This window comes from Emys orbicularis, chromosome 3 (genome assembly GCF_028017835.1).
Source record: "Emys orbicularis isolate rEmyOrb1 chromosome 3, rEmyOrb1.hap1, whole genome shotgun sequence".
In the NCBI taxonomy this organism is placed as follows: Eukaryota; Metazoa; Chordata; order Testudines; family Emydidae; genus Emys; species Emys orbicularis.
In genome coordinates, this window is record NC_088685.1 from 106,965,464 (window position 1) to 106,987,246 (window position 21,783).

The 21,783-nt window shown below is 42.6% G+C and overlaps 1 protein-coding gene across 1 annotated transcript in view; it reads right to left on the reverse strand.

The window, feature by feature from the left end:
- MAP3K5 (mitogen-activated protein kinase kinase kinase 5) overlaps nt 1-21,783 on the reverse strand; it is a 154,317-nt gene that overhangs the window by 15,427 nt on the left and 117,107 nt on the right. The window contains exons 13-24 of the mRNA XM_065400534.1: nt 21,008-21,103; nt 19,653-19,734; nt 17,712-17,845; nt 14,025-14,152; nt 10,455-10,591; nt 9,878-9,983; nt 8,734-8,891; nt 8,056-8,233; nt 7,093-7,113; nt 3,802-3,979; nt 3,540-3,708; nt 1,197-1,382 (exon numbers count right to left, since the gene is read on the reverse strand). Coding sequence (XP_065256606.1) covers nt 1,197-1,382; nt 3,540-3,708; nt 3,802-3,979; nt 7,093-7,113; nt 8,056-8,233; nt 8,734-8,891; nt 9,878-9,983; nt 10,455-10,591; nt 14,025-14,152; nt 17,712-17,845; nt 19,653-19,734; nt 21,008-21,103 — 1,573 coding nt within the window. The remainder of the gene's footprint in view (nt 1-1,196; nt 1,383-3,539; nt 3,709-3,801; nt 3,980-7,092; nt 7,114-8,055; nt 8,234-8,733; nt 8,892-9,877; nt 9,984-10,454; nt 10,592-14,024; nt 14,153-17,711; nt 17,846-19,652; nt 19,735-21,007; nt 21,104-21,783) is intronic.

Consider the following 21,783-nt stretch of genomic DNA (forward strand, 5'->3'; position numbering starts at 1 on the left):
GGGCAAAGGGCCTCCTGCTTTGTATTGGATTGAATATCTGATATGGAAGGTTTGACTTTGTTGTGCATTATTAATGCTGCAGCCCGGGTTTGATCCATGATGTATTGCAAGACTAAACAGAACAGAGGGCAGGAGGAGGACATTCAAGGTGAAAAACTCCATGAGGGAGGCAGGAAACCTTCCTACAATTGCTTTATTTTCTATGCTGGCCTTCTGGGGAAGTGGTATATAATTCTGTGCTCACTTACGCCATGTACAAGACCAGGCAACCTTTTCAAATAGTCTCTCTACTTTTGGAGAGCCCTAGATTTAAAATGTTCCTGGGGGCATCACCTTGAGTGCCCTTCTTTTGTCTTTATGTCATTTTAACCTCATGGATCCAACCAGGGCACAAAGTCAAATTCTCCCAATATCAGTTATTCAGCCCTGAACGAAACAAGATAACTTTTGCCCCTTTAAAACAAGTGTTAGCAGAGAATTTGTAATAACATTTAAAGCAGGCTCTGGGAGAGCAATACTGCTTTTTAATAAGATGGCTATTTAAAGGGACTCCATTTCTGTGTCCTATTTATCATTGTGGGGATTGCCAGTATTACATTAGCTACTGGCATATAAAAAAAATAGCCATTTCATCATAGTTTGGGGTAAAGGTTTACAACTCAGATTTGGCCAAATTTTGCTACTGGATCTCTTGCATCAGGACACGAATACAACGGCAATATTATAAACTATATATGGTTTAGTTTGTTGGGATTTTTTAAATGCATTAATTTCTTAGCTGAGTCAAGTCCAAGAGATCTGTATACATGCAGCACAATTTTGTATTTATTTACCAAAAAACCCCCAACCACTACATTTTTTGAGGCTTTCCTACTTGAGGAATATGGTGTAATATTTTCAGAAGCATGCTGGACCCTCCTGCTGTTTATCTGTGAAGACGCATAGATCTGGGGGGCGGGAGATAGTGATTGTGGTCAGGACATACTTGCTGCCCAAAGGATCGCATGGAAGCCAAGCCAAAAGCTGACCGTGGGCGGAAGGTTCCAATTGTTATTATTAGAACTGGAGCCCTCAAGTGTTCTCATTTGGGTAACTCTGGGCTGAGGTCAATGAATTTTCATCAGCTTATGCCAGTCTTTAATTTGGCCTTTTAACTGAGACTTCATACAGCAAAACTTCTGAAAGTGTCTACTTACAGCATCTTGAAAACCAAATAGCACCAACTGGACTTGACTAATACCGTGACTGTCAAAGTCTAATTCCAGTTTCAGTTTTGAAAGAGTGGTCGCAATGATTTTGCGATCAGTTGACCTTACAAATTCTCTGAGGCTGGCAACGAGAGTTGCGATGTGCTCCCATTTTAGTTTGGGTTCTTCAGCTCCCTGTTAGAGGAACAAAAAGGAACAAATTCAGCCTAAAGCACATATCTTAAATTTTATATCCAATAGTTTTAACCAATATGAGTCGATGCACAATAAATAACCTTTGCCCCCTCTATATTCCAGAAAATTTACCTCTAAAACAGACATTCCTTTAATTACCAAAAAGTATATGCTGCACATTGCCACTCATTTATTTTGTGCAAGGAATATATTTCAGCAAGATGTATGGAGAAATGCATATCTCACTGTTATTAAAACTTTTAGGTCCAGAGAGTGAAATTTATCCTCTGCTGAGGGCCACTACAAGGTGAAGTCCTAATTTAGGCCTTAAAGTAGGGCTTAAGTGGTTCTTCCTTGATGCAGAGGGCTTTGTAAGGGGTGAATTTCATCCTGAGTGCTTAACTCCAAGCAGAAGGTTCACCCCAATATGGAATTTTCACACTATAGCTACACTTACATATGGCCTGAATTTTTCACAGACTACTATCAATATACTGTGAATGCAATCAACGATCTGTCTCATTCACATATGTGCTCACATTTCTGAAATCTCTACTTTATGTTAAAGCTTCTGTCAGCTAAGAATATACCAAAATGCTTGAAAGGTAATTTTTGGAGAATACTACAGAAAGCAATAGGTATGGGGTCAGAGAGGTTTTTTTTATATATATAACTTTCAGTTATGCCAGCTGAAATTAAATCTGAATTACAATTGTGGGGAAAAAATATGAAAATATCACAAGTCATTAAAATAAACTCAAGGGGAAAAATTTTAGTTACTCACATAATATTACAGAGAGTTATTTTGATTAATGTCAGATAAATATTTGCAGAGATACCTAACACTGATTTCTGAAGCAGAAGAGCACGTTGCTTTTTGCTTCCTGCTATTTTTTCCATTCTTTTGTCATGATTATGTCAAGCCTCAGGAATTTCTCTGTATATAAATAATTCAGTTTCGTCCTCTTCCATTTATTTACATTGTTCCATTGACACATGCACTGATAGTTATATCTGTTATAGCAGCACTTCAACAAATAGAGGTTTTGGGACACATCTGTTTTACTTCCTCCAGTTTTTAACCCTTCTCAACCACTATTTCAATGGTTGATTCTACAAGAACTAGATAACCTCATTCTATTGTTATGGCAACAGTTTCTATCCACAGCAATAGTGCTAGGTACCTTTAGAAAGGTTTACCAAACAAATCAGACTTTTAAATTTGAACCATAATTTCTTGATCAGACCTTTTTTAAAAACCTAAATACCATGGACCATATTTTACATACAAAGCATGATTTAGAGCAAAGATACTCAGCCTTGAGAATGAAATGCAGTTACAGACTGCAAAAACAATGACAAAAATCACATCATCTGACTACAGTGTTGCAACATTTGCAGTGTGATGAAGAATTGTTGATTATTCTACATCCTCCTGTACTGATGTCAGAATGAATCACCCAGAGTAGTGTCAGGAGGTAATGCGTTATTATTGTGTGGCTTTCTGCAGCTCCACCTGACACTCTCTTCTCTCTCCCTCCACCTCCACTCCTAACTGCTGTGAGGGATGGGGCTGGCTGTTCTTTCAATTGCTCCTTTTCATAGCAGCTGGAAAGGACAGGGATGTGTCTAGTCTATTTTACTTGCTATAGTCTGACATGAGACCAACTTGGGCAAAGGAACCAGCCAGATGCACGAACTCCAAAAGAGACACATGTAACTCTAGAGCCACAGGTTGAATATCCCTGGCTTACACTTTTGGAGTTGATTAGACTGATCATTACATATATTAAGTCATCATCCTTTATTAGTTCTGTTAGAAAAAAATGTTGGCAAAAATGAAATTTCATTAAAATGTTCATATATTTTCTTCCATTGTTCAACCAGTTGATATCTGTCCGCCCATAGAGGCAGTAGTTATGAATAAGGTAAAATACAAATGTACGGCAACACAAATATAATTTTGGTGCATATTTTTATCGTCAATACAATTGCACTCTCTCAAGTCCTACATTATATCAGCCACCTATAGATTGTCAAACCTTATTTTGTGCCTGACACCTGGTTTAATATATATATTTACACATATGCATGTACACGCTTACCGGAAACCTGCAAAATTACATGCTATTTTTGTCTGCCTGCAAGTTATTTTACCTGAGCTAAGGCTTCCATTAAGTTCCTCACCACCTTCTCTTGGTCCTCTGTTAATATTCTGTGGAGAGTGGCTCTCCGTTCACTGTCCTTTTTTAGCATGAAGAACCCAGAATCTTTCTCTTCAGGTGAAGGAGGAGCACTATGATCCTCAAAATTCTCATCTGGGATGCTGAAAGTTTACATGATGAAAATTAACATTTATAAAAAACAAAAAACTACATTCCTAATTCGTGAAGCAACATGAAGACAACATAGCTCTTACCTCAGAAAAAGGGACTGGATTCCTTTTGCATCTTTTTCTCCACACGATTTGGCTCTTGATTTGAAAGAGAATGGATCAATTTTTAAGTCTGTGTCAGGTGAAACAGAGCCATATTCACTGCTACTGCTCGTATCTTCTACCAGAACAGGAACAGGCAAAGATATGCTCCGAAGGTATTCTACTCATGAAGGAACAATCAGAAAATTAGTGTTGCAAAACTATCACAAATGGTCTAAGCTACAATGGCTATACCTTAATTCTGAAAAGAAAGTTATTCTTTTAAGATGAGGCAGAAAAGGTAAACTCCAACCTCCCACCTCAGTTATATATATATATATATATATATATATAAATAAATAAAATAAAAGCATTTTAAGATGTTACTTGAAAAGAGCTCTCAGCTACTGGAAGGAGTCATAACGTATTTTAGATGAACAGTTCTTAGAGACCTGGGACCATCTCAACTTACTGGGCATTTTGGACTTTACAAAGTTAAGATATAATAAACTCCCAGAGCTACAGTGCTTATGTATACATTCATTCCAGAGCACCTCTAAGCATTCTCTCAGAGTATTATATCTCAGCACAGAGGGTCTGCCCAAGACCCTTGCAACAATTTAAGCCTTACATTAGGGGCACAATCCTTCTCTCTTTGAAGTCAATGGCAAAAGTCCCATTGACTTCAATGGGAATAATTTCAAGCTTAAGTGGTGCTAGGCCAGGGGTGGGCAAACTACAACCTGCCGGCCAGATCCGGCGCCTCAGGGCTTTGGATCCAGCCTGCAGGATTGCCCCCTGTGGCGCCGCGGGCCCTGCACTGCTCTCTAGAAGCGGCTGGCACCACGCCCCTGCGGCCCCCGGGCGGGGGGGGCAGAGGGCTCCGTGCGTTGCTCTTGCCTCCAGGCACCGCCCCCCGCAGCTCCCATCGGCCGGGAACAGGGAAACGTGGCCAATGGGAGCTTCGGGGGAGGTACCTCGAGGCACAGCAAGGACAGCGCACGTGGAGCCCTCCGCCCCCCCCACCCCCAGGGGCCTGGAGCGGCGCGGGGCCGGGGACAGGGCAGGCAGGCAGGGAGCCTGCCCTGGCCCTGGTACGCACTGCTGCCACCCCGGAGCCCGAACCCCTCCCTGCACCCCGCCCCCGAACTTCCTGCCCTGAGCCCCCTGCCTGCACCTTGCACCCCAACTCCCTGCCCTGAGCCCCCTCACACACCTCCTGCACCCCAACCCCCTGCCCTGAGCCTCCTACTGTACCCCGAACCCCTCCCGCACCCTGCCCCCAACTCCCTGCCCTAAGCCCCCTGCCTGCACCTCACACCCCTCCTGCACCCTAACTCCTTGCCCTGAGCCCCCTCGTACACCCCACACCCTCCTGCACCCCAACCCCCTTCCCTGAGCCCCCTCATACACCTGCACCCCTCCTGCACCCCTGCCCTGAGCCCCTTCCTGCACACCGCACACCGCACCCCCTCCCACACCCCGCACTCCTTCCTGCACCCCAACCCCCTGCCCCGGCCCTGCATACAATTTCCCCACCCAGATGTTGTCCTCGGCCCAAAAAATTTGCCCACCCCTGTGCTAGGCCCTTCACACAAGCCCGCTATACTAAGCTAAATTTCACCCTCGGTGAATTTGGAAGATAACCCGGGGTTGGTTTTTTTGGACAAAAGTGTGACACATGCAAGTTAACTCTGAGTTAGCTTTTTCTATAAACAGCACACTTGCTGTTGCGGCAAGAAGGTTCTGAATTCTCATTCAAACTTAGGGTGACCAGACAGCAAGTGTGAAAAATCGGGATGGGGATGGGGGGAAATGGGTGCCTATATCAGACAAAGCCCCAAATATCGGGACTGTCCCTATAAAATCGGGACATCTGGTCACCCTATTCAAACTCTTATATGGCATCTCAGAGTTTAGGTAATTGAAAAAATGATTAAAAATGGAGACAAAGACTACTATTCCAAGCAAAAGTCCCTTTGACACCTTGCTGTTTCAGGTGCCATGCACCATTTCGACTGGAACTGTTACTATAAACAACAAGGCCCATGATAGGCAAGATATTAGCCACCTGCCCTGTCAAACCGTAACCTAACCTGATTATATACAGCAGCGGTTCTCAACCCTGGGGGTCCGCGAGACCTTTCAAGTGGGCTGCGGGGCTGAAGCCAGGAGGCGTGGGGCTGAAGCCCCGATCCACAGAGCCCTGCCCTCCGCCGCTCCTCCCTCCCCCCCCCCCCCAGCATGGGGCTGAATCCCAGAGCCCCAAGCCCTGGTGCTCCCTGTGGGGCAGAAGCCCTGAGCCCCTGGGCAGAGTTGGGAACATGGAGGGCATTCCCCCCCCCCAAATGCAGCACAAGAGTACGGCAGTCTCGGGGGCAGCTCCACACTTCCCCCCACCTCCTCTCCCCACCACCTGGCCAGGTCGGAGGTGGGAAGCAGGAGCCGGGCAATGCGGGGCAGCTGCTGCTCTGGCTGGTGCCATGGAGCAGGCAGCAGCAGCATTCCCTCCTCTCCTACTGGTGACCCACGTTGAAACTGCTCCTCAGCTCCCAGCCCACTTCGCTCACGCAGCCGGTAAGAGCTGCCTGGGCAGGGAGACCTGGCTCCGTGGCTGGCAGAGCCCTCAGGGAATAGGGACCGCAGGGGAGTCCTCCCAGCACACAGCCCCTAATACCCTTCTCCCTACACCCTGAGCTACGCTCTCCCTGCACCCTGAGCTACCCCCTGCCCGCACAGAGCCCTAGCTACCCCCTCCCTGCACCCTAAGCTGTTTTCAAACTTTTTGAGCGAAGCCCCACACCTTTGAGTTATAATTTTTGGTTGAGTGCCCCACCCCCCCAACCCAGACAGGCTGGGTGGCCTGCTGAGATAAGTCAAGGAGTGGAAGTAGCGCTCCCTCCCTAGACCCTGCCATGCGGAGATGGCTGGAGCCCCACTGGACCCTTTCCCCCCCTGCCCTAAAAATAGAAGTCAAACTATGCTTATGCCCCAGGCCCTGGCCCCGAGACACACACCCCTCGGCCCCCGCTGGGCCCTGGAGTTTTTATAGCATGTCGAGGGGGGTCTCAGAGAGAAAAAGGTTGAGAACCCCTGATATACAGTACTTTAAACCTATGTGATCAGGTTATGGCTTCCTAAGAATAATAGACTGTTTGGTTTGATAATTGTGTCCAATTATCTCATCTGTGCAGTTTTTAGGTGTGGTAATTTACCGCAGAGTGAGTAAATGATTTTCGTTCTATCAACATAGTTACACGTTTTGAGGAAAAAATTTAGAATATTAAAACTCACCATTTGAGTTAGCTGAAAGAGCTGTGGGAGGAAAAGCAAACAAAAATATTCATCATATGGTAAATGTAACTGAGCAAATATAGTGTAGGTAATAAATTCTTTCCTCTCAGTTGTACTGTGCATGCTAACAATATCTAGACTGTCATTTATCTAATCAGTCTCTGATTTCAATTGAAAAGAGAAATTGGAATTTAATCTATTTTTATTTGTTTTTTTTCTCCAAACAAGTTAACATGGTGATCTAACATTTCTTCTTTATTTTAGGTATCTTGATAAAAATGTTTTCTTAAATGCAGCAGGCATATTTTCCACATTTAAATAAATACATCACTTATGCTGTCAAAGAAACCACTTGTGCTCCACAATTTAAAACAAAAACCAAAGCCAGTGGTATAATCTGTGTAATAACTTTGTATATAGTAGCTAAAGTAAGAAGATTCTTCTATTCAGTTTAAGTTTAAAGTAAATTTCAAACATCTTAATATTTCTAGCAATGGTAACCCTTAGAAAAAATGAATCTCAGTTTGTTTTAATGCCTGTCATAGAAATCAAAGCTTTCAACAAATTTTGCAGTCTTTTATATTAAACTATTTTTGCTTTGTAATCAACAAATGTTGCTTATTAATCGGTTGTGCAAGTATGTTTTAAATTAGAACATTTCTAAGGACTTTCCAAAACTATATAAAATACTTTATCTGGAACATTTCCATACAAATGGTGATAAAATTATGCTCTTATAGAATCATAGGATTGGAAGGGACCTTAAGAGGTCTTCTAGTCCAGTCCCCCGTTATAGACCTGTTCTGCTTCCATAGGTCATAGATAAATAGAGGTTTACTGCTAAATATTCATCAAGACAGAGGATACATTGCTTTAGTCTCAGAAGTTATGACCTATGGTTATAGGAAACAGTCTCTTTAATGAGGTAAAACTCTACCAGATACATCTCAGTGATACAATTACCTGAGAGTTTTGTTTGGGATTTTCTCTTCTTGCTTGAAATCTTTAAAAACTCATCTACAAGTAGTTCATTAGCAAAAGTTCGCTTGTCGGGGTCTGGTTCAAAGCAACGCAGTATGAAGGCTTTGGCCTCTGCTGACATGGATTCAGGAATCTCTGGGTGTATTTTAAACATTCCCACCTGAGAGAGATGAAAGAGTAAACGAAGAGAAACCAGAAGTCTTTTCTCATAAACATTGCTATCTGCTTTTGATACAGACTTACTAAAACCTCTTCCTTAAAACCTACTGAAATCAATGAAACAAAATCACCATTAATTACCTGCATTTTACTAGAATATCTGAAAAATTCTCTTGCTCCCAAAGAGGGTCTCACAGAAAGAGGATGCACTGCTCACTGGCTCACCATGTTAAAATGGAATAGACATAAAAAAAAAATGTAACAGATTTGTGAACAGCCTTTTGTTGCTCCATTTCGGTCTTCTTCAAAACAATACAGCACTCCCCCTCAATTGAATCACATCAGATAACACATTCGTTCTAATATGCTCATTAAAGGGGCATTTTCTTTATCTTATCCTTGCTGTTCTCCCACTCTCTATCTTTTAATACAGTCATAAGATTTCCTTTGTTTACAAAAAACAATGGACCTGAACAGAACGGTCTAAGAAAGAGGTCTTACCTTAAACATAGCTGCCTGTGGCTCTCCCAGTTCATAAAATGGAGGCTTCCCTGTGGCCATTTCAATGATGGTGCACCCCAAAGACCAGATGTCGGCAGCTTTTCCATAGCCTCGTGGCCCTTTGTCTATTATTTCTGGTGCCATATACTGAAGGGTACCTGATTAAAAACACACCTTTTTAAATTTAAAACTCAGATGATGAGGGAGACAGCTAAGGAGGACAGGGGAACAATGCGGATGGGCAGGGAGGAATGTTAGTCACTTAAAAAAATTATCCTCATAGATTTCAAAAGAATACTTTTAGTTAAGGCCAAAAGTGAATGATGTTTGCTACTGATCTGAAGTCCCCCAAAGTCAATGTTGAAACTCAATGGACTTCAGTGGGCTTTGGATCAGGTCCTATTTTCACATAGTCACATTATATGCCAACAGAAAAAATTAGGAGGGCAATTTTGAATTGGATTCAGAGATGGAAAGGAACTGATTAGTGAGGTGATAGGATTCTACTTCTTGGAGTGAAAGAGCCATTTAACCATAGCATTCTGCACTCTCAAATTCAGAGAGCAAGAATTTAGCAAACACTGAAAGAGGGAATTGAAATACACACATTGAAAAGTGATTATTAATTATATATATAATTAATTATATATATAAAATGTGTATTATTCTAAAGGGATATATATATATATATACACCCACAGTTCAATAAGTTTGAATTAGGTTTTCAAGCAGGAGGAAGATCAAATTAAGGACAAATTCTTGAGGTGGAGTTAGGCAGATTAAGCAAACAAAGGAAAAGTTACTTTTGGATCAGTGAGGCAGCAAGATTAAAAACTGTGTGCACAAGAATGATAACCAGGAACCTGGGGAAAAGAGGCCTATCTTGCCTAGGAGGATTTGAATCTCTCAAGTAATGTCAGCAATGGCATTCCTCTCTACCAGCACATACAATTCAACTCACTAAGATAAAGTTTATAATTTAAGATTAAGCAAGTAAAACAAGCCCATTCCTCCAGCTACTATATACATTGATTTGAAGTCCATGGAAGTTCTGCATGTGAAGCCACTGCAGGATCTGACCCTGCAGTCATAACTATTCTTCTTTTGCTTTCAAATTGGAAGACACTGTAAACTAGAAACATACCAGTGAAAGTTTCAGTACACGGATTGATCCCCGCAAGTCTCTTTGATGTGCCAAAGTCTGAAATCTTTAGAACTCCACTGTATGTGTTGATAAGCACGTTATCACCCTGAAGGACAGAACATTTAGACCAATTATTTTTCTCTAGTGACTGTTAATGTAAGACAACTTGCAGCACACATTTTCAAAGCGCATTCTTTTATACACAATAATTACTCTAAAGGGATATTTAAGGCGGGGGGGGAGGGGGAGAGAATCATTGTTGCTGCCTTCTACAGTTCCATTTTAAGGTGCTCCCTCTCTAAAATGAAACATCAGGACTTGTGTATGCTTCCCCACCTACAGAATTTCCGTAAAGAATACTGATAGAGGAAAGAAACACCAAAGATTCACAAGATTCTTCCAACTTTTTCAGAAAAATGATTTCCCATTGTCAGGTCTGCATGAAGAATCTCATTGTGGAAGTTCCTTCTTTCCTCCCAACCCTCTATAACTCTTTCCCAACTTTCCACAGAATATTTTTTATTTGACTTTTCCCTGTTAAATGAACCCATGACTGTGATTCATAGCACCTTCTCACCTTTATGTCTCGATGCACTATCTGATTATCATGGAGGTATTTTAATCCTTCAAGAATCTGCTTGGTGTAAAAACCAATTGTCTGCTCGTTATCTTTTAGTGGTCCCCATTTTGAACGCAGAAGAGCAGAAAGGCTGCCTATAAATTTTTTTTGGGGGGGGAAAAACAGAGTAAACTTAGCTCAGAGATTGTTCTTTCTGGCCTTAGCTTGTGTCAAGTAATAAATGTAACCACACTACCAGGAACAGAATACACCTTTACTAAAATGTAGACATCCTCCATAACACCGAACATTCTTACATTTATCTATAATCAAACTTTTTAAAAAATCTGTATTTCTTTTCATTCATGATGATCATTGGCTAAACAGTACTCAGTGTTGTTGCTTTTAAATAATGCCAAACAAACTCAAAACCAGCACTGAACTCTCAGGAAAAAAATCAAGCAAGTCTCAACCCCTGACACAGCACAGTTGGTGAACTTTCCCCACCAAAACTCTGTCCCCCCTCTGCCCTGATAAAAAATCGTCCCATAAAACTCTACACCCTTCAAATACCTGGGCAAAAGGACAGGCCTTGAAGTATGCACTTCCAGGTCAACATTCCCAGACCGAGAGTGTGGAAACTTGTTCCATAACTACAGGCCCCTCATGTAGAATGCTTTACAATCAGTCTCCCCCTTCTTTGTTAAACCAGGAGGAATCCAATTTGAACAGCTCCACCAACCATAGCTGGAGCAATATGGCCTAGGGAAGAGATGTGGTCTTTCAAGTAAGCATGTCCCACGCCCTTTAGTATACTGCTAATCAAAGTCACATTTCTTTGCCTACAGAGAAGCAAACTGAAAGGAAACATAAAGGAAGTGTGTAATGGGGTGGCTACCCCGCTCCTGCCAGGAAGGGCTTAAAACAGCCCTGGCAGAGGGCTGCAGCTGGAAAAGCTACTGGGCTGATTGGGGAAGTAGCCACAGCTGGGCCACGCCCCAATCAGGCCTCGGCTGTCCCTATATAAGAGGCTGGGAGCCAGGAACCCAGGAGTCTCTCTCTGCATTCAGGAAGAGAAGGGCCTGGCTGCAGGGAGCTAGACATAGGGTACCTGTAGTGGAGCAGGGCTGGGGAAAGGCTGAGGAGCTGGGGAGCTCCAGCCTGGATAGCCCCAGGCTGTGGCCTGGTAGGAGGCCAAGGAGTACTGGGGGTTGCAGAGGGCAGCCCAAAGGTAGGCCAAGGTAGCAGGTCCAAACCCAACCTTGCCAATGATGAGTGGCCTATACTGCAGTCTGCCCCAGGGAGCGGGGGCTAGTTGGTGACTAGCAGTGGCTTTATCCTGAGGCGAGGTAGGGATAGTGGGTGGGGGTTCCCTGGTGAGGGGAGACCCTAGTACTGAGGGGTGTACTGCCAGGGGGCAGCACCCCAGATACAAGGGCACCCGGGAGGGACACAGGGGCCAGAGGATAGGCGGATCACCGGCCTGCAGGGGGCGCTCCAGGATGCTGGATGAGCTGATTCCCCAGACGACCAGCAGGAGGCGCTGCAGGGGTGAGGCCGCTCCTCTACAAAGTGTGTCTAAGTATGTGTGGAGAGATTTTGTAGAAAAGCTTAATTCAAGGGATAGATTTTGTATTTAGTTCTAGCTGCTCATTTCATGTAGGAGTGAGTTCCATAGTCCAGGTTGGGCTTCCATGAAGATTCTATCTCCTCCATCCATTTACCACCTTTTTCCAACAGTTTCATATTTCCAGTGGAACGTAACTGCTAATGGAGGTCATGGTCCTAGAAGGAGAGGTGCTCTCTCAGATAGCTACGGCCAATACTATGCAGAATTTATATTAAAATAGAGACCTTGACCTGGACTTTGTATTCATTCAGGAGCCTGTGAAAAAAGCAGAGCACTGGGGTGGTTTGTTCACAGTGATCTGTACTGCTCAGCAGACAAGTTTCTACAATCTCTACTCAATGGGGTGCAGTCTTGTAGCTAGCCACAGATAGAAATGTGTATCTTTTGCAGACGTGGCAATTAGGGCCTCCACATACACTGAGAATTAAGAGATCCTTGACTTTAAAAAAAAAAAAATAATCAGCAATGCCTTCAATCAAAGATGATAGAAGGAAAGGTCTTCCAACCACTTCCTTTTTCCTACCAGCATCACTTTTGTCTTGCCTATATTCAGTTTCAGGCAGCTGCTCTTCATCTAGATTCTTCATCTCCCCTGGGCATTTGAAAAAACTCTGAGTTGGTGGTGGCTACATCTCATACGACGGTGGTGTACAACTGGGTATTGTCTGCACATTGCTGACACTTCAGACAACAAACCTGCTCCCCACATGGTTTTATACAGATGACTGAGATGGTAGCATGACTGATCTGTGGGATTTCTCAAGTGATGAATAGAAAGAATAATTGTCTATCACAACCTGCTGGGTGAGGCCTAGCAGGAAGGACTCTAAATATACTAGGTAATTTCAGTGCATCCCTGCAGCCTCTTTGGCAATCAACTATACTGAATGCTTCGAAGAAGTCTATGAGGATGACTGTGGATTGTTTCCCCAGTCTATATACTGGAGGAACTCATCTGTCACAGCAACAAGTGCTGTCTCCATACCATGCTCTACTCTGAAGCCTGATCAAGTTGGATCCAGGCACCTTGGCAACAATTGCCCAACTATGCTGGAAGAAGCACAGGCGACACTGGATATGGTTTAATTAGGCCGCAACTTTATTCTTAAATGTCTGGGAGTACCCGGCAGATAAAAGTGTACAGTGCAGGTAATTCCATAATCATTTCAATATATACCCGGGGACTTCCGTCAGCCCTCTTACCCATCCTGGTCCCCAGCCAACCCTGCTCCTTGAACAAGGGTTGAGGGGAGCCTACAAGGGAGGAAGGAGTTGGCTCCCTAACATACCAGTCATAGGAGCCATGAATCTCCTTTTCCTCTCCTTTAAAGAAGACCACCTTTAAATCCTTTACCAATCCATTTTATCTGATCACTGTATCCCTTCACTATGGGGTACCTGCACTGGACATGTAACATAAGGAGGCGCCAGCAATTAGCTCGGCTGCCTCCCCACCATACCTAGCAGCGTTCCCAGACCCATCCTAACACCCCCTTTAAAATCGGCCAAAAACATATTAGCTCCCAAGTCTGAGAGGTGGGCCCCATAGATCCTGGCTTTTCCTGCACTGACATGGACCTATATAATCCCTCCTCTCTGCCAGTCACCAGTGGGGGATGGGTCAGAGTCCTCACCCTGACCTGGTCTACAGCTGCCTCAAAGTCACTCCCGGACTCTCTAGCCCATAAAGGGGCAGACATCTTTTTCCAACAAGCCAGACAACAGCCCCCACTGCTTAATGTGCAGTGAGGTCATTCTAGCCTTTCCTATTAGCTATACAAATCAACTCCCTAGTCTGTTCAAACCATCAACTTTACCAGATGCAGCCTTAGTGCAATTTCCATACAAAAGTGGCTTATAGCCATGGACATTTTTAAAATATTATTCACACAAATTTACTCTATTGTTACAGTATTCTAAAATTTTATATTTTAAAAATATTTTAAAAAAGCACTTACCCCCTGGTACCTGTTCCATGAATATCTTAATAAAACTATTCTCACTAAAGGAACCTAAGTACTGCACAATGTTCTTGTGCTTGAGATGCTTATGCAGGGCGATTTCTTCATGTAAAGGCTGGGAATACCTGGAAGTAAAGGAAATTTTCATTTAATAAAAAGCTGGATGTTGTATAACAATGTCCATCAAAGTACCTGAGGTCTTGTGAAACATGTACATTGGAATGTTTTACACAATGCTACAATACATGTTACTAAGAACACTTATGATTGTATATACTGAAAAAATAAATTGGCACAATAAAGGCAGTCACCCAGAGTTTATGGAGAAAGAAAGTATGCTCCAAGCCAAGTCAGCCAGAATGAGCAGTTGGGCAAAAAGCTTTATGCCCAAATATATCAACTACTCCATCTGCAATAAAAATTCAAGCGTATGTTCTTAGATTGGTAGTCTAATTTAGATGAAAACCTTGCTAAGTAGGAGGCTTATTTGAAATGTCATCTCTGGACATTTATCATAGCCAGAGAACAGCATATTCTCTTCATGGAGAGGTGCTCACTAGAGCTGGTCGGGACATGTTCACCAAAATGTAATTTTGTCAAAGCCAAAATGTTTCACAGAGTGGTATCAGTTCTGATGATATTTTCATTGAGAAGATTTCTGAGGTCCAGGACTCACTGGTCACTTCTCATCCAAGGGAAACAGAAACCTGAACTGAAAATTTGAGCTTTTCCATCCAAAACCAGCTTGCGTGACAATTCCACTTCACAAAAATGTTCCAACCATTTTGTTTTCATTCCAATGCAGAACAAAAACAAATTTCAAAACCTTGAAAGTTGTTGTGAAACAGAATTGTCATCCTTCAGGCAGGGCTAGTGCTCACTTTCCAATCCTATCAGATTGTCTGCCTGATTTTCTGTTTTCTCTGGAGGAGCCGAGAAAGTATATCAAGACTCCTGAGTGCCAGCTTCCATTAGACATTAAAATATATGTCCAGATTGTCAAAATAGCTCAGCAAGTGTCCGCACTGACCTCTTTTGAAATACTGAGGTTTTTTGCTAATCTGGAGTTTACTCAGGTGCCTCAATGGATGTTAAGGTTTTCTGAAAATCTGACCCCAAACTTTGGGTACTGAGCACTTAAAAAATCTTCCTCCAAATGTGTTTTGTGGGCACTGAGAGTACTGAACTGGTATTTTGTCTGTTACAAAACCTAGCTTTATAGAGATGGATAGATTTTTCAAGATCAGAAGGATTTTTTAAAAATCATTGCTATTGGTAGGATTAATTTTGTTCCTATCAACCATGGCAATCTCCCTTTAAAATCGAGTGATTTGCCATTTTCATTAAGTTTTTGAAAAATCAATTTTAGTTATTGCTTTTGGTAATTTTTTTTAAACATAACCATGAGGTGTGTCTGAATGTTACTACTTATATCCATTCCTTCTGGTCACGTGGGGAAATGCTGTTTTTTAAAGAAGACAAATTTGCAATACATGGCTAATTTCTTGAGCACAACAGCACATCAGAACCCAGGGATTAATATAATTTTTAAGAGTCTAAATAATTCAACAATTTAATACAGTGGGCTCCATTAAAAAACTGACTTTTATTGCATGGCAGCATTTAGGCTTGTTCTGATCTTTACCACAATATTTGTGGAATTTCCCATCCTTACAGTAGGAAATATTGCAAACACCATGATGAACATAATTATTCTTGATGGTAAGTATCCAGTTTTTAAATGGCACCCATTGCATGTAATTTACAATTTAAATACAGAAGAAATTTCACAGCATAGACTGAATCTGAATGAAAGAGGGTGTGTAATAATTGTATTCTTCAAACGGTTTATTCCAGCTTTTATGTAGGCTTCACTACAAATTATGTGTAAACAAAAACTGAAATGCAGCTCAGGTTCAACATCTTAAAGAACCCTACAAATAACTAATATCAAGGTGTTCTGTTGTGGTTAATTATAGTTGTTGACGTCATTCAGTATGCCAGGGTATACTTAAAAAGGTGGAGCTGATCAGGAAATGTTAGGAGTAGTCCAGCACAAATGAGATGCTGCATGTCAGCAACATCTTTATCCGGAATATAAAACACATATATATGACTAGTTCCAAAAAATGAAGAGTAAACAGCATAATGTATAACACCACCCCATGAGATAGGGAAGAACTATTATCTCCATTTTACAGATTGGGTACTGAGGCACACAGAGGCTAAGCAATTTGTCAACAGTCACACAGGAAATCTGCAGTGGAATGGGGACTTGAACTCAGGTTGCCAAAGTCCTGAGCTAGTGAATATCCTTACCACTTAACCATCCTTCCTCTCCAACAGGGGAATCCATTGAGTTTGAGATTATAAGGAGGCTGGCAATACTGAAAAGTATAGATACAGAGGCAGGTTGCATGGCCTTGACGGAAAAGGCTTCAGAAAGTTTTCACAGATTTTAAACCCAGAAGGGACCATTAGATTATCTAGTCTGACCTCATGAATTTCACGCAGTTACCCCTCAAGTGAGCCCAATCACTTGTGTTTTGCTAAAGCATAGCCTCTAGAAAGGCATCCAGTCTTGCTGTGAAGGTGTCAAGAGATGGAGAATCCACAACTTTCCCACTTGGTAGTTTGTTCCAATGGTTAATCACCCTCACTGTTATTTCTGTATTTCTAATTTTAATTTGTTTGACTTAAATTTCCAGACACTGCTTGTTGCTATGCCCTTCTCTGCTACATGAAAGAGCCCTTTAATACTTGTTTTTTTCTCCCTGCAAAGAGACTTGTATACCATCATGAAGTCACCTCTCAAAGTCTGAGAGGTGCAGTAAATGTGACACGATTATTAGTCCAAACCACGGCCCCTGAGATCAACAGGTGTTTTCCATGCTGAAGTGTAGTCAGGTCCTTCCATAGCATCCTCTTCCCCCTACCTGGGCCCTACAGAGCCCTCTAAGCACAGTCTAGAGTTCATGCAGTGGGGAGGTACTGGAGCCAGGATAAGAAGGAATACACATGGTCTCCCTTCAACCCCCCCCCAGATCTTACACAGGAGAGTTAATACATCCACAGTTCTTATTAACGTTCTTTCCATTTGCTCTCAGAAACTTCAATGGGCAGGTGACAGATTCCTGATAGCACAGCTCCAAAAGAGTGGTGAGGTAAGGTCAGAGCTGGTGCAGTGATGGGATAAGGGCAGAGCTGGTGCAGGTGGGGTAAGGGCCGTGGGGTAAGGGCAGAGCTGGTGCAGCAGGGTACAGGACCTCCATGTGTGTGGCCCTAGCCTCCCAGAGATCCCAAAAATCTGCCATGGAAGCCTAAGTGGAGGAAACCTTCTGATCTTTTTGTGCAGCAGGAGACAACCTGGGCCATTGTTAGCCTCATATTAAACTAGGCCAATAATACGTAGTTCTGATTGGAGCTGCAAGCGGTACCTTTCCTTCCCACAACTCTTATTCTGAGATGGCCATATTCCCAACTGCTATTACCACTCATTGTTTTTCACAGCTTTGGAGACTGTTTCTTACAGAGCTGGAAAATGTAGCAGGAAAACCAGAGAGATGGATAATTTATCAGCAGCTTTTCAGAAAAGGGCTTCATTAACCAGCAAAGTGGCCAATCGTACTTCAGGACTGAAGTATATAAACACAGCATCATTTGGATTAGATGAAATTACTGTACCTGCTATCTCTTTCTGGGATTTCTTTAATGGCAATCCTAACTTGATTGCTCAGATCTCGTCCTGCATAAACTATGCCGTAAGTTCCTTTCCCCAAAACGACTCTCTCACCATTTTCATCATATTCGTAGTCATACTGCAAAACAAACAACGTGAAATGAAAGGATATGAACCAGGGTTTTTACCTGCATAACATAACCATGTAAATATTTCTTCTTATAATAAACATACTTCTATTGTTGGGTATCATAAAATAATAATAATAATAATAATAATAAACTACAGACAGAGGGCACTGCACACCAAAATAAAAAATTGAGCTTACCTGTAACGGGAGGTTCTTCAAGATATGTGGTCCCTATCTGTATTCCACACCTTGGTACGCATGCGCACCATGCACTTGAGACCAGAGACTTGTTGCAAGTAGTGGGTGTTGGGGTCTGCAACTGTGGAGTTACTTCCCTTGTGCTCTGATCTGAGGGTATAAGAGGCAGCAAGGACGAATGCCTTCCTCTTTTTACCATGAATCAGAGAGGATCTGAAGCAGAGGGGAAGGAGAGTAGGTAGTGTAATACAGAGAGGGACCATACATCTTGAAGAACCTCCAGTTACAGGTAAGTAGCCTCCATTTCTTCAAGTGCTGGTCCCTATGCACATTCCACCTGTGGGTGATTGACAAGTAGTATTTAAACAGGAGGAGGGTGCGAGGCTGCAGGCTGTACAGATGCCTTAATACTGCTGTCCCAACAGCTACATCTACAGAAGAGGCCTGACTAAGGCTTAGTGCTTCATAAAGGTGTGGGTAGAGCTCCAGGTAGCAACCTTACAAATGTCCAGTATACATACTTCTCAAAGAGATGCTGTTGAGGTTGCTTGTGCTCTGGTGGAATGGGCCCTCACTCCATCCAGGGGAGGTATGCTTTCCAACTTACAACAGAGAATGCTAAAAACTATGTACACACACATGCGCGCTCACTCTTATATTTTTACAGGTTCTGGAAAAAAGAAGAACATCACTTTGGATACAGAGGATACTGACTCAGACCATGCAGTGGTCAGAAGGAACTGGAGAGACATTGGTCTGCACAACCTCTTATATGCACTCAGTTCAGAGCATGAAGGAATCAACTTTGCAGGCACGGACCAACAGATATTACTTGCTACAAATGTCAAGCACATATGTACCCGCTTGTGGAATACACATGGGGACCAGCACTCAAAGAACAACTTCAGCTTCTGCATGGAACACAGACACTGCTGCCACATAAATTCATGTTGTACCAGTTGCTCTCCTGATCTAACCACATTTTCCAAGTACTGCGGAATCTCTATTTTAGACTCTCCACATTTGCCCGAACTGTGCGTTAACAGAGGTCAGATGAGGTTGTGCTGACCAAAGTTCCACTCTTGCTGAGTTTAGATTAATAGATGCATAGATTTTTAAGGCCAGGTGGGACTATTAGATCATCTAGTCTGACCTCCTGCATAACAGAGGCCCTATACTTTAACCAAATTACCCCTGTATTGAGCCCTATAACTTTGTTTGGCTAAAGTATATTTTCCAGAAAGGCATCCAGCCTTGATCTGAAAATATCAAGAGATGAAGAATCTACCACTTCCCTTGGTAGTTTGTTGCAATGATTTCCCACTCTCCCTGTTATTAAATTGTACCTTACTTCTAATTTGAATTTGTCTGGCTTTAACTTCCAGCCATTGGTTCCTGCTGTGCTATATATATCATATCATGTATATCATATGAGAAGAAATATGAAGAATATTTTGTTTCTAAACACTAGGGGAAAGATTTGAAAAAGCACTCAGTGTCAGCCTAATTAATCCCACTGCAGTCAATGGTAAAATTCCTCCTAAATTAAAAATCCTAACCTAGAGGCCTAAAGTTCTCAATAAATTGAAAAATATCAAGTATGACATGTTGTCCTTACCTCTACAGAATCTCCATCACATTCCCCTTCCTCTGTGTTTTTCCCTATATCTTCAGTGATACTATTCACCATATCAAAAAACCTGTTAAAAAAAAACCGGGTAAAGACTAGATAGTTACATCAGAATGAATCCTAAAGTGAAAAAAATGATCAAACAGAAGTGTTAAGTGTAATGAATATTAAACCAGAACAGCTCAGGGAGATTGTGTGGCGGGAGAGAAAAATCACTGCTCTTCTTGAAGTGGAAAGTTAATATCTAAAGCTTGCAGAGAGAGAGAGAGAGAGAGAGAGAGAGAGAGAGAGAGAGTGAGTGTGTGTGTGAGGGTGAGAGAGAGAGAGAGAGAGATACATGTGAAGTGTCCAGAAGATAACATTATACCTAACAGTCAGGGGTGACGGTCTCAACCCTTCCTGTAGCTTCTTTATGCCAGGAAAGGGACTGAAGGATTAAGCATCATGAAAAGGTTCTAAAAGCCCTGGACCCAGGAGGAGGAGAATTCTCCTGCTGAGGGAAGGTTGCTGCAGACTGTCTTTCGAGGACCCTTTGCATGCAAAGCTAGTGTACAGGGCGTGTCAGGGGCAGGTCTGTGAGGTGTCTGGAGCCATAATGTATAGTACTGCACAGATTATGGACAGTGCTGCTGTCCATAGGCAGTCAGACACTGTCTGCTGTAACTCAGGTAGCCCTCCAGAGCTGTCTAAATTACTCCTGGTCCACTCCAGCCCCTGGAGCAGCCCAGAATCGAGAGGATGGAAAGTTGCCTTAAAACCACCTTAACCTCCTTGCTCCTCGGCAATGAGCACAGTGCTGTCTGTGCCTCTCAGAAGTGCACACACAATCCAACTCCATGTATTCTAAACACACATAAGAGTAGCAATAATGTAAAGAACTCATAATGTGCTTCTTTGTAATCAGAAATGAAACGATAGCTACAGGGAAAGCAACGGTAGACCCTGATCTTGCAAAGCACATAAGCACATGTATAAGTTTAAGCACAAGTGGCCCCATTGACTTCAGGAGGCCTACTCATATGCTTATGTACTTTGCTAACTCATGAATTAAGCTTTAATAGTTACATCAGGAATAACAGATCCCACAGGACTGGACCATGGTATACAAATGTAAAGTTTGTTTGAAACATTAACTTAAGTGTGAGCCCAACCCTTCAAAGTACTGAGCACCTCCCGGGAGATGCTTAAGTGCCCATAATTTACGTTTAAGTAATGAGAGTTGAGGATGCTCAGCAGCTCACTGGCCCCATCCCAAAGTAGACAACACCAGTCTAGTACAGGACTGCATTCAGAAATCATCATCTAAGTTAAGATTGTTTTGCAAAATACTGACCAATACATACCTCTTGCAATGCAGTTCTGTGCAGAAATAGATTTGAAAGTCATCTGAGTTATGCAGTACATAAAGAAAACAGCATCGCTCTTCAAACTTTGAAATACTGAAAGAACAGACAAAGTAAATGCAGGTTATTGAACTGGTGGCCCCAAGCTTCAGGGCACTGTAGGAAAGTACTAGATTAAATCTTGCTATGTACCATTATAGATCATTTTCTTATGAAGTTATAGTCTAACATGCTCGTCCACCATCTGAAATGCTATCTCTGCTGCTTGGAGTCCTCCATTGCCCCCCACTATTGCATACATCCCTCAGGAGGGCATCAGAAGAGTGATGGGAGTAAGGACCTAATCCAAAATCCATTTATATCAATAGAAAAAATCCCATTGAGTTTAATGGTCTTTCGATGACGCTCTTAAACTCGTTCACCCTGAAGCCACCACTGCCGCTGTCCAGGTGGAACATCCTTCCAGTATCAGAGAGTCGAGAGGATTTAAACTCTCCTTCCCTTGAAGCTGCTGCTGCTACTCATTACCATCCTTGCATCCATCCACACTCTCCTCGGGCTACATCAGTGGCAACAGAATTTTTAAAAACCTCCTCTCCTAGAACCTTTATTTTTGGAACACAGAAGTGGCTTTGCCTTTTATAACCAGCCACAGTTCAGCCCACCCTGGGCAAGATTCCTGTGGTGGTTACTGTAATTGACATTTCTGTGTTGTCCAACACAGTATTCCTTAAATAGCATCTTCCTGTGCAATAATGAGCATCCCTTTCCCACCC